The sequence below is a fragment of the Cavia porcellus genome, unplaced genomic scaffold (genome assembly GCF_034190915.1).
Source record: "Cavia porcellus strain 051 isolate PalLab524CR breed Dunkin Hartley unplaced genomic scaffold, mCavPor4.1 scaffold_2, whole genome shotgun sequence".
Taxonomy (NCBI): Eukaryota; Metazoa; Chordata; class Mammalia; order Rodentia; family Caviidae; genus Cavia; species Cavia porcellus.
The window spans coordinates 102620837-102633733 of NW_026947485.1; the positions used below are offsets into that span (position 1 = coordinate 102620837).

General features: G+C 54.2%; 1 protein-coding gene across 14 annotated transcripts in view; it reads right to left on the minus strand.

Moving 5' to 3' along the window:
• The window catches only part of Ebf3 (EBF transcription factor 3), a 129094-nt gene extending 117320 nt beyond the window's left edge, over positions 1 to 11774 (minus strand). For 5 of the 14 annotated variants that reach the window (XM_063244944.1, XM_023561491.2, XM_063244946.1 and 2 more), the window contains exons 1-4: positions 2588 to 3232; positions 2326 to 2482; positions 1897 to 1960; positions 1089 to 1144 (exon numbers count right to left, since the gene is read on the minus strand). In XM_063244944.1, the coding sequence (XP_063101014.1) occupies positions 1089 to 1144; positions 1897 to 1960; positions 2326 to 2482; positions 2588 to 2721 (411 nt within the window). In that variant the 5' untranslated portion in view covers positions 2722 to 3232. Of the gene's footprint in view, positions 1 to 1088; positions 1145 to 1896; positions 1961 to 2325; positions 2483 to 2587; positions 3235 to 11675 lie in introns of those variants that run through there. The other 9 variants (XM_063244940.1, XM_063244941.1, XM_063244938.1 and 6 more) reach the window with 4 other exon arrangements.
• Positions 11775 to 12897: the final 1123 nt, after the last annotated feature.

Consider the following 12897-nt stretch of genomic DNA (forward strand, 5'->3'; position numbering starts at 1 on the left):
CCTAGGTAAGAACACACTTTTTTCAAGGGAAATGAAAGGCACAAACTAATTGCATTGAGAGAGTAGGAAGCATATATACTGGGCTCCAGGAAGCATCAAAAGGCTCTTTTTTACTTGGCTCACAATTCTTAAAGTTAGCATCAAAAATGAAGCAGCTACTTCCATTTGTAAGCATGATGTTCAGTTTACAAGTATATTCAAAATCAATCTGTGCCAAGTGAATTTAATTTACAAATTGCACATGTCCCCCAACATTCTAAGAAAATGGAAAAAATGCCTTTAAGAACAAAAACAACACACCATCCAGTACAAAACCAGCAGCCAGACACTGCACAATGTCAAAAAGCAACGGAGCGCTTTTCTTACACTTAATCACATTACTGATAGCCAATAGTTATCGTCGGAAAAGTTGACCAAGACAGGTTAAATAATTTAATAAGGAACTGCTTATAATTATGTTATTTACAAGGAATGACAGAGGGTGGGAGAGGGAGCAGAGCAGTGGACGGCTTGAGTGACCCCTGGAGCTCAGAGTTTGAATTATGGAGATGGGGGGCTGAGAGGTGAAGATGGGCTAGAGGAGAACAAGGTGACTTTTCACCTTAACACATTTAACTTTTAAATCTAAATAAACGTCTCCTGTTACTAGACCATCACACTGGAAAGAAGAAAAAAATGAACTAATCAAGCTGAACTCAATGGGCTTTGGAAAGGAGTTAGTTGCCTTTTGTTAGAAGAAAAAAAATCAATGAAATGATTCCAAGCAGAAAGAGAAACATTTAAAAATAAACAAGGAGGGACCTTGAAAATTTTCTGTCAAATATTAATTACCATAATTAATTAAGACAGAATTTGATTCCAATCACAAGTCGTTTAATAAAGAATATATGTACTGTTCTAATGACAACAAACTATTTTACCAATCGCTTCATTTATTCCAATAAATATGAAATTCTCATTAGCATGTCAAGGAAGCTAAATGAAAAACAAATACACAAGATCCATTTGTCAGTCTCCTCTCTCCCAACCCAAGAAAGACCCCAGCGCAACAGCAAAAAAAATGCGCGGAGAGGCATAAACTTTCTCACCTGTTTGGTCATTGAATCTATGAGGCGAACATACAGATCCTGCTCTGTTCTGACTCCTGCAAAAAAGAGACAAATTCTCAACAGGATTTTAGCGCTGCAACTAGGCAAGGACACAGAGGCCAAAGGAAATGGGCTTCAGAACTGCTGTCTCTGTGATACAGCAAACTTAGGCTACCCTTTCAAGAGGAAGAAGGAGAACCCCAATCATTTCTCACTTTATTTATTTTTCTTAAGAGCCTTAGGCCTCTTAGAGTTTGCATTTGAAGATGCATTTCTCCCCTTTTTTTTTCTTAAGAGGTTTAGGACTCTAATTGACATTGGAAGTTGCAAGAAATTTGCCTGTCTGAGAGCAGGCCTTCCTGCAGGGCTGGTGGGCCCAGGTAGTCATTTCTTTTTAGGGGAAAAAATGGAAACTGAGTGAGAGTTTGAACTCTTTCTAGTATGTCTCCAGGATGTTTTTAAAAACCGTGTGCAGAAAGTAAGTTACGTTCAGTTTGTGGAGCTACTCCCAACCCAATAATTAACATTAATTTGCAAAATTGAAAAAAGTCACTTAAAAGTGATGTTGTGTTGGAGTCTATATCGATCCCCTTTTTACTTTCTACTTCAAGCCCCACCGGTTAATCATGTGAAGTGCCATCGACTTATCGATCGTTTATGTTTTGTTTTCCTTCTATGCCATGAGAAGATTTCGTGTTTACATCCATGTCATTTTAATCTCAAAATCTTTACGTTCTGTAGCCCTCGCTGAAAGGGAGCGCCAGAGCGCAGGGGTGGAGAGGGCAGGAAGCAGGCGGTGGGTACTCACCGTTACTGTACAGTAGCTGGAGCTTATAATGGATGCCGTTGTTGGTTTTCTCGTTGTTTGGCTCCTGAAAGCAACGATAAATAATTGCATTTAGAGTAGTGGTGTCAGGCGTGGCCACCGCACTCGGTCCCCCTCCACGACCGAGGCCCCTCGGCCTCACACACGGCGGGCAGGATTCCTTGGTCGGAGCAGTGCAGTGATGTCACTTTCCTGCTGGAAGCCTAGCGTTCTCCTCGCCCCGAGTGAATCCGCGGGCGCAGAGAAGTTGCCCGGCCCTCGGCGGGGCCCGGGTGACCGCACGTGTCAGCGGCGGCGGGGTCGCCTGGCAGAGCGGTCCCGCCGCCGAGGGGGCACTCCAAGCCCCGCGCGCGGGGACAGCCTGCCTCCCATTTCTAGAGAGAGGGAGGGTGTGATTAGGTGTGCACTTACTTTCTCTTTCTCCACAAAGTCCACAAAAGCGGTCCTTTCAATCTCCACCGGCTGCCCCTGCCTGTCGTAGAGCGCCAGCACGAAGTGGAAGAAATTGGATTTCCGGAGGTTGGAAGGTGGCTGCTTCTCGAAGTGTGCCCGCGCCAGCCCCACGCCACTGCGGGAGGAAAGAGACAGCGGCCCGGTGAGGAGCGTGGCGCCGGCTGGCCGCGGGGGCCGGGCCGGGTCGGGGCCGGGGCGCGCGGGGGCGGCCGGTACGTACCTCTGGGCTGCCGTGTTGGCGTCCACCACACCCGCCGTGTGCATCCAGGAGCGCACCGGGTTCATGCCGCTGCCCAGCGGCTCCTCCTTCATGGTCGTCCCCCCGCGCGGAATATTCTCCTGAATCCCAAACATGAAAACTGCTGGCGGCGGCCGCAGCTCCCGGCCGAAAGCGCTTCCTCGCCCTGCTCGGAGCCTGCGGTCCGGCCCGCCGCCGGCTTCAGCCCGTCCCGGGCAGGCGCGACATACACCAGCGGCCGGGCGCTCCGGGCAGCCGGGGGCGCGGAGATGGCGACACCGGCTGCGGCGGCGCGGCGCTTCGGCGGAGCAGGACCGGTAGCCGCGGCGGCGTTGTTGTTGTTGTTGTTTGCAGGCGCGCTCAACGTGGTGTCATCCTAGCCAGGCGGCGTCCGCGGCTGCAGGACACTGCGGGATCGCCCGCTTCTGGCGCGGCCCGCCTGCTCCAAAGACAAATAAACGGGGCAGTGAGTGCCTCGGCGCAGTCCCGGGCGCAGGCGGGGCGCGGCGGGGCCTGGAGCGGCGCGCGCAGCGGACGGAGGCGCACAAAACTCAGCCCTCTCTCCCCGAGGAATGGACCCTTTCCCGGGAGCCAAAACTCGAAGCCCCCGGGAGCGGCGCTGTCAGAGGGTGACGTCGGGGGGCGGCGCCTGCGCCATATATGGGAGCGGCCGCCCCTCGCCGCGCCCCTCGCCGCTGCCGCGCTCGCCGACTGACTGCCTGACGGCGCCGCGAGCCGGCCCGAGCCCCGCGAGCCCTGCGAGCCCCGCCACCGCCGAGCGCCGCCGCTGCCTCCGCCTCTCCCGGCCACGCGCCGCGGCTCCTCAAGCCCAGCCTCAGCCAAGGAAGTTACTACTCGCCCAAATAAATCTTGAGAAGAATCAAACGTAGCCTGTACACAATTGCAGTTTGGCCCCTAACACATCCCCGTAAAACCTGCCACACAGTCAAAAAACACTGGGCTCAGACGGGGGTGCGCGCGCGCGAGGCGCCCCTGAGTAGCCCAAATGCGTGGAATAAATGCAAAGGGCTGCAACTCACCCTGGGGTGTCCCAGAGGGAAAACTGGAAAGTATCTGGTCTAGCGCTGAAGGGGACTACTCGGGTGGGGCAGACGACGAACTGGGAGGAGTGGGTAGGTGTCTGGGGCTCCCCTGCCAACGCGAGCTGCGCGGGTCAGCCTGATTTCTAAGCAGACCTAAGGCTGCTGTGGAGCTAGTCTGCCCCAATCTGAGCCCTGCCGGGCTCTCCAAGCTTCCTACCCTGGCGGAGGCCGCCGAGGGCTGGGCCGGGGATCCACGTCGGAGGCAGGTTCTGCCAGATGCTGCCTCTCGCCCGGTGGCCGCGGAGTCTCCGGTCTCCGGGTTCTCCTTTGGCGCGGCGAGTCACAAAGGCGGCTCAGGCCTCTGGGCCGACGGGAAGAGCGTTTGGCCACCCCGGCGACCCAGAGGTAGTGTCCGGCTATGAGACCTGCGAGGTAGCCAGACCTCCCTGGCGCCAACCGGTTTAAAAGCTGAGCGGACGCCGCAGGCGCGGGTGCCCTGCCCTCGGAGTCGCGTGGTCCCGAGAGAGCTCGCGACGCGAGGCTTCTCGACCTGGTTTTGAGGAATCGGTGGGGTAGCCGGGTTCCGGCAACGCGTTGGCCCCGCGGCCCAGTTCCTGCGGCTGGGACTCAGGCACCCAGGCGCGCAGCCAGCCCAAAAGATGTCTGTGCGATGCGAAGCAGAGACCCAAGGGACGACCAGGAGCTAGCTGACCCAGGCACTTTCCTGCCGAGAGAAACCAGGTCCTTCTGATTTAAAAAAATAAAACAAAAAATTTTAAAAGGTTTTAGGGCACAAGTGTCGCAGAGCAGCCTTTTCCCGCTGGGCCTGGGGAAGCACTCCCCTTTTTTGTGAATTGGCAGCATGTGTACGTTAATATTTTAATTAATCGGGAAAATCGAAGTCCGATTTACATTATCTGGGGACCCCCACATGCCTCTTGGAAGGGGTGAGAGAAAAGATGTGCTAGAAAGCAATCTATTTTGCTGGTGTTGGGGGTTAATGACTATTGCCAAAGATAAGTGAATTATCAAAGCTGTTGCGCCAGTCCCATCTCAAAATCCATTACGGGGCTGGCCGTCTAATTAAATACGTAAGTATAATAAAATCATATTTTATGACTATTTGAGGGTAATGAGATTAGTCTTTAGAAGCGATCGCCACATATTAAAGATGCCACTGTCTATAGAATGTTAATAACCTTAAATCAAAGTGTATGGAAACTATTCATGATAAATTAAAAGAAAATTTCTGTATTCCTAATAAGCCCAGGCTTTCCACTCACACCATTCCCGTGTTGAGCAGGGAACACTTTCTCTGTGGAGAAACAACACAGAATAAAGTTGGCCATCAGTGGAAGGTGCGATTGAGAAATGCTTTGTCTCTGCATGTTTAGAAGCTTCAGGGCTCACACAGGGCCAGCGGCCCACGAGTGTTATTGTCAGAATATGCAAAGTGCCTTTTAGGGAAAGATGAAATTGGAAATAGGAAACAAAGCCTCTTTTGTAGCACACTTCCTAAAATGTCCAGTCTGGGTTGGAGATGCCCCTTCCTCGGGCTAAGGAAAGTATCATGCTTAAAATCATTTACAGTATCTTTAATTCAGATTACACGCGCCAGAGCGATTTAAATCTGATTACCAAATTAGAAGGTTTAAAAACAAATCCTTCTAAATCTGATACTGTTGACTAAAGAGGGGGAAAAAAAGTTCTATAAGCCCATCACATAAGGTAGCGATCCTGCCCCAGAAAGAAAGGGGGTTTTAAACCTTTTTGACAACAAATGCAGCTGCCCCACTATTTTGGACGATATTAAGCGAAAATGAATGCAAATCTGTGTTCAGCAGCCATCTGGCCCGAAATGGGGGAATCAGCTGCTCTCACAACAGGCTCGGAGGCTGAATCCATTTCAGCTCATTTTCTAGATCATCTGGTCCCGCACCCAAAGCGTGGAAAATACGGTCTTTATCATTCACCAACTTTATCTTTTTTGTCACTCCACTGCTGCCTCCGATCTGTGGGCACAAGGACTCTTCGGCCAGGCTGAGTCTGCGGACTGGCCTGCTGCAGAGGGGCCTAGAAGGCAGCCCCCAGCCCCCATACCACTCCCAGATTTTCTACTTGATAGGGAGCTAGGTAGAGTGTACCCAAACCGGAATTGGGGGAGGGGTCTGCCGGTCAAATCCTTAGTGCCCTTAAAGATGCTGGGAGCAGGTCCCCGAGACTGCCAACTGTCAGAGTAGCCGCGCCCCCGGCTCTCCCCCTTTCTGGGGAACGTTGGGAGCCAGAAACCCTGGAGCGGGGAGCAGAGAGGGGAATTGGCTGGTACTCTGGAAGTTGTTCAGGCCGGCCGCAGCCGGCAAACTAACCTGGGCACCCTGAGCGCTCCCAGGGGCCAGACGGGTGTCCACGGGCCGGGCCGGGTGGAGCCTGACCTTTGTTGGAGACCCTGCGGGCCACGACGGCGACGGCGACCGCTTCGGGCCCCGCGCCCAACGCGATTTGCACGGGTGGCCCTCGCACTGCCGCCGCCGCCGCCTCCTAGGAGGGTGGGAAGTATTCCTTTTGTGCGGATTTACGGGGAGAGGCTTCAATGAGCCCCCTCACATTTGCATTTAAATAGCGGCATCAAGCGCTTCGCGTGCCACACACCAGTGGGCTCCCAGATGTCAAGCCGGAGTCAGTCAGATGGCCAGTGCCCAGCTGTCCTCCCCACGTCGTGCCGGAGCATGCAGTGACCTTAAAGAGACAGTGCCCGTCGCCCCTGGCGCCCGGCTGCGGGAGTAGCGTGCGAAGCTCAGGGCACATTGCTGAGGCAATGTTTGAGTTACTGCCGCGCGGCACCACCCAAAGCCCCATAAAGCGGTCCAACCTTCCAAGGACCGCAAGGAGGCCCATCCGACCTCCCTGCCCAGTCACCCAAGATCCTGTGCCCCGGTGGTCGCAAGCACCTGGGCTTTCTGCCCTGCCCACTCGCCGAAGGAGGGCTGTTCAGTGCTTGCCAGGAGTGCATCTACCCCCACCTCCAGCTCGCGCGTGTACACACCCACACACACATAGCCCTCTTCAGCTCTAGGCCCTCCAGTCCTGTGTGGTACTAAGCCCAGACACAAGGACCTGGGCTGATGTCGGCCTCTGAGTCCCCTACCAGAAACTTGGGCCAAGTTGGGGTCCCAAGACGCAAGGCCTGCCGCAGAGCCGCCCGTGTCCAGGACACACAGAGCAAGCCCCTTTCTTGCGGCAGAAGCTAGTGCGCAGGCTAACCTCCTTTCCATTCTCCCAAAAAGTAATAAACTTCATTTCTAACGTGGAGAAGCCCCAGCCGGAAGTTTCCTGGAAGTGGTGCCCCCCCCCACCGGAGTATCAGAGAATGCGCAATTCTGGCCAGGCATGGCATCCTCGGAGGGCCATGGCCACAGGCCCAGGCTGCCTGCCCATGTCACAGGAGCCTTCAGGAAAAGGTGGGTTAGTACACCAAAGCCCTGAGGTTTGTGTTAGGGCCGCCAGCGCTGTTACAGGCACGGCCCACCCCCATGTCCTCCTTGCCCCAGGGTCATGCTCAGACGGATTGGCCGCCAAGCCTTCAACCTTGTTCAGGCGCAGAGCACAAGCAGGGGTTGGGAAAAGATGCAGAAAAGATAAAGTCGGACTGACTCTAAGTCCCGGGGAGGTCGGAGGAGTTGGGGGACAAGCGCCTAGAAAAATGCCAGGAGCTGTGGAATAGGGAGGAACCGCCACACACTGGTAAGCTCTGTATCCACTAGTAGAAAAAGTGGCCCGGAATGAGCCCCAGTGGCTGTTTTGTGCAGTGAGGTCACAGTAGCCTGTAGGCCAGAGAGGAGGGAGACTCAAGGGCTCCATGCACAGCCACCCCAGACTTGAAATGAGCCTAAAGGGGAGATGGCCCAGGTTCCGGTGAGTTTTCCGAGCTCCAAGAACAAGCCTTTGCTCTTTCCGAGAGGAAACGGGAGGCCGCTGGGCTCTCAAGAGGCATCCGGTGACAGACAGACCCCAAACCAGGCCATACACCTTGCCTGCTCCTGAAGGCAAATAACTGGGCACCTGACTCCTGACATACAGTGTACCTCAACCGCCTCTCCCCTGTGCTAAAAGGCCAGAAGCCAAATGTGAGTTCATTGGTAATAAAGTGAAATCCAAAGGGTCACAGACTCCTGTTTTCTGCCCCCTCCAATATTTATTCAATATAGCTAAGGTTCTTGAAGCCCAAGCCCCCGACTACCAAAGAAAGCTCAGTTCTCCAAAGGAGAACTTGCAGATGCCTCCGGCCAAGGCAGCCAAGTTTGACAAACAGCGCCTCCTGGGGTGGGGAGAGTGGAGTGCCACTGCGCAGCCATGAGCCATCCCCAGACTCCCACCTTTCCCGGGCAGGTGGCCGCTCCTTCTTTTGCTGGACCCCAGGACCTTGGTCCTGGCTCCTGCGCGTACAGAGCTCTTAGGCCTTGAGAACCCATAACAACCCCAGGGGCAAGTAGAAACTGCCACACACAGCCTAGTCCTAATTGCCACCCACGTGCGTGTTTCCAAGAGTTAGAGCAGGGCACTCTGCACCAGGCCAGGGCGGTGAAAGCTAGCTTTGCAAGAATGAAATGTGTGTTTCAAAGAGTGGCCCCGCAGGGGAGAAAGCAGCCAGGACAGTGAACTTGCTTGACTGCTTCCCTGGAAAACTCAGGTCTCTTCAAGTAAGGGTGAAAATGCCAGGCGCGCCTCTGCTACAGCAGAGTAAGGTATTACAAGGGAAACAGTTAACTGTCTCCTTGTCCTTCCTTTTCAGTGGTTCCTATGGTCACTTTGGCTGACTCCACTGTTCTGAGTCAGCATTGGGGGGGCTCTTTAGCCATAGCAAGGGTCCCAAATCGAACACTGACAAGCTTGGGCTCTTCTCAATGCACCTTGCAACCTACAAGGTTGCTTCTCCACAAAAATGTTCAGGAGGAGCAACCAAGCTGGGAAAAGACAGCTGGTGTTTGGTGGGGTCCCTCGGACCTGAAAAAGCACTGCGGTTTAGCAACAAGATGGGATTTCACAAACCACGTTCAGCGGTGCCCCGAAGGCGATCGGTTAGGATAAGCCAGAACTGCGCTTGGGATTCTGCACCGCCTGCCCCCACCAGTTTGCAAAGCAAACTTTCCCCAGAGAAGTTTCTAGATCGAATGGCGCGCAAAGTGCGCCAATCAACACTTAAACAGACCCAAACTGTACAAACACGGATCGATCAGATAATTTCAAATATTATAATTGGCTTTAATTAAACACACTGCGTTCTAATTAACTCTGAAATTTTAGCATGCTTTGGGACATTGGTGTCTGATTTGATATTGTCAGTCCAGATGTCCTAATAAAATTCAATCCTCCACTCAAGACTTCAATATTCACTAAGAACAAAATGCAAATTAAATGTAAAACCTAAAGTATCGCCAAAGGTATAATCAAGAAAGGTGTCTCAAAACTTCTCACTTTTTATTACGCAGTAGTTTAAAAATGCAGATTACATCCTAACAAGACCTCTCCAGCACACCATAAATCTTAACTCTTTCCTGGACGGAACTGGAGTGCCATCCCCCTGGCGAGGAGGAAAAGGTGGGGAGCAAGCAGATTCCAGGATACATGCTCGTCTAGAAGCCAAAGACGCGCAAAAAGTTTGCCAATAAAATTTTAGCCTGAAACACCAGTTTGGCAACATGGGTCAAGAAGTTGGGGTACTAGACAGCCTCAGGGTGTCGACAGACAAGGAAGGGTAGCCAGGCCACCAAAACGCTGATGTCCTCCGCTACTTTCTCCGGCTCCTCTGCCGCAGTTTAAGACCATGCATACAGTCCACCCGCTGCGCAGAAGTGGAGCATTTGGTGCCCTTGGCCGGGCCGAATCTGTCCACCAGGTAACCAGATCAGTCGCCAGGATTGCGATGACGAGGCCGGGAGCGAAGGGACGGCCCATCGCCCCTGGACGGAAATATGTCACGTCCTCCTCCCCTCCTGCCTGCACAAACCCTTTCTCCCACGGTCGCAGGGTTTCTCTAGGATTCGAGCCCAAGGACCGGTGGAGCAGCGCACAGCGGTAGGACTGGCGCGCAGAGGGTATGCCTTTGGCGACACGTTCAATTGCGACTTGATTCTGTACCAAGTCGGAGGGTCTACTAAATTTACAGAATGAGTCCTGTTAAAAGGAAGCTATTCCCATATTAAACGTGTGTATGTTTTCCATACTAATGGAGTCACTTAAAGCTGTTGCTAATTTAACTTTTTAAAAAGGCCACACTGTGGAAATTTGCATTTTCTTTAGGATATTGAAATGAAGAGAAAACTGCTGGGCGGTGAGGCTGCCCAGGGCATAGCTAGGGGCCATGCAGAAATAAAAACAGATAAAGAAAAGAAGAAAGAAAGAAACCGGCTTCTCTTCTAGACTATTAATAAGCAATTTGTCCCGCTGAAATTTACATTGCAAAGCAAAGCGCTCTGGCTGCCTAGGCGGCGGCGGCAGGGCCTGCGCTGGCCAGAGCTGTGCACCCAGCGCGGGGGCGGGGGCGGCCTGCGGCAGTCCGGTACATCCTCGGGGGCGATCTCCTGGCAGCTTTTAACTTGGTGTTCTCGTCGCCAATCCGCCGACCCTCACCCACACCTACGCGTATCTGCACACCAGTGCCCTGATCCGTCCGAGCGCCAGGAAAGCGCAAAATGGTGCTACACCACAGCCCCCAGCCTTTGCCGCCGTCCCGGGGAGTTCTCCCGGGGGAATCCTTCCTGAGTCCCGGACTCACGGACCACACCAACCCTAACGACTGCCCAGACCTTTCAACTAAAAATGACAAGCGTAATTTTTTTCTGCTTTGCTGCACTACCGAAGTCAGAATGTACCGCAAGTGTGGAGTCCGCGCCCAGTGTCCCGCGCCCAGTGCGCCGCCCCGCCCGCGCGCCGCCCGGCGGAACCGCGGCTCCAGCGCCTAGCGTGGGGCCAGGGCGCCATCTACGGGCGCAGCGCGGCTCGAGAGTCCGCGCCGCCTCCCGCCTCCCGCCTCCCGCCTCCCGCCGCCGCGCCCGCGCCCGCGCCCGCGCCCGCACCTCGAGGCCCGCCACTTATCACAATTACCCGACGCGCCAGTGTCTTTTTTGCTTATGAAACATTGATTACTAGTTAGGCGAACTTTTAGGCACTGTATTAAAACTTTGCCAATGAAAGCTCTATCGTCTGCAATTTTTAGGCGTAAAATTAAGACACGAAATGTAAAGATAATGCAATTTGATTTGTTAGTCTAACTCTGCGATTTGAGACTTGATGTCCCCAAAGACTAGGAGAGCTTTCCCCCTTTATTTATTTTTATTAAAACATCAATCTGCGGTGGAGCTGGGTGAACTCGGTTTCACCTGGAGAACATAAAATTCTCCATACCAGAGAAATAAGCACCTTTCATAAATCAATGGTATTCCTGACACATCGATCAATTTTTGGTTGTTAATCCGAAAGTAGGAGTTTTAATTGCTTCCTGCGTTTTCGTCCAGACACCTCGGCGCTTCGACCTCTTCTTCCCTCCCTCCAAGGGTCTTACTTTTGTACTGGAGGGAGGGCAGGGATCGAAATGCCAGGTCCTTCAGCTAAATCCCCGGAACTCTACATCTCCGCCTGCGCCTGAATGCGCCTCCCCGCGACGCGGATACTGCTTCGCCTCCACTCAGTCCCGCCAGGAAGGCCACCGGCAGAGGCCACCCGGGCCCGACAGACAGCCGGGGCCGTGCTCCTCGGTCTCCACAGCACTGCCCGCTGAGGGAAAAGTTCGCTGCAAGGTTAGACCCGGAGTGCGCCCCCAGCGCCCGGGCGCCTCCTCCCCCGGCGCCCCGCCGCAGTCCTGCAGGGAAGAAAAGCGCGCTCCGGCTCTGACTCGCCTGGCAGCCGGGCCCTTTGCTTAGCGCTGGCCGACGACGCGCGAAGTTCAACTTTGCGGGCGCCGCGGTCACCGAAGGGCTGCAGAGTGGGGCGCGGAGCCCCCGACGGGATCGCGAGCAGCCTCATGGGCTTACCTGTGCTGTTCACCCGACGGGCATCACGGGGCGCCCGGGGCGTGAGGTGTCTGAGCGCGGGCGGCCGGCCGAGAGGGTGTGCGGCCGGGTGCCTTCCCACGTTCCCACCTCCCGCCCTCCCTGGAGAGCCCACGGGCCCGGCCGTGAGCGCGCCAGTGCGCACGCGCCGCGCTGCTTTCTACCACCGGCGGCAGCAGCGGCGGCGGCAGCGCGGCAAGCAGGAGTCAAGCCTCTCTCGAGAGGGTGCCGGGCGGTAGCTCCCTCCCCGCCGCAGTGCCCCGGGGTCGGAGCTGCACCCAGCAGGCTTTACTGAGCCTCCTCGGTCCCAGCATCGGGGACTCCTCCCAAGGGAGACCCCTTTGCAAGGGCCTGGTCCCAGATACTTCCACGGAGGTTCGCGGGTGTTGGTGACTCTTAGGGCACGTCGGGGCTGGGGCAGGCACTGTGGCTGTGGACACCACTGCCCACAGTGACTGGAAAGAAATCACAGAACCCTGGCACCGCGAAACCGTCGGTGTTAGACCCGCGCACTCCCTGGAGCAAGAGATGCCTCAAGGTCCCTTCTTTTAGGTATTGTGGGTGATCGGACTATTTCCTGGATAGGACTTCTTAATTAAAAGCATTCTGATGGGCCCTGTAGCGGTTAGAATGTATTGAGGAGAGGGAAGAAGTCGCCCACAAAAGAGACAAGACAATAAAGCAGTTAAGAAAGAAAAATGCCTGGCCTGCTCAGACAACTCGGCTGTTTCGGCTGACTCAGCTGTGTGCTTCAGTTGCCCTCTGGAGGCGAGGCAACCTTGACCCTTCCACTCCTGGCCTTTGGTGCCACCTAGCAAAGGACAGAGGTGGCTCCTGTCCCTTAAACATCTGAGCTGCTGCTGTAGGCAAGAAAGGGGGGTGGGCGCAGTAGGGAAGGTTCTCTCGGGATTGGAAGGAGCTGACAGCTGAGAAACCTGTTTCATGGTCCTGGCCAGTAAACACTGCCGTTTTTCTCTTTAATATATTCTTTTGCAGAGAATCTGGGACCTTGTCTTACTAATTCTTATCCATCTGTTCTTTCCAAACATTCGTGCAATATAAATACCTAAATAAATAAAACTTGCCTGCCACAAAAGTTTGTTTCTGAAAACAGAACCCACTTGTGTGTTGCAATGGGAGCTCAAACTCGTCCATCCATTGCTTTTCCTTGCCTGCTTCTTGCTCCTAGATTTGTTTTGTACTC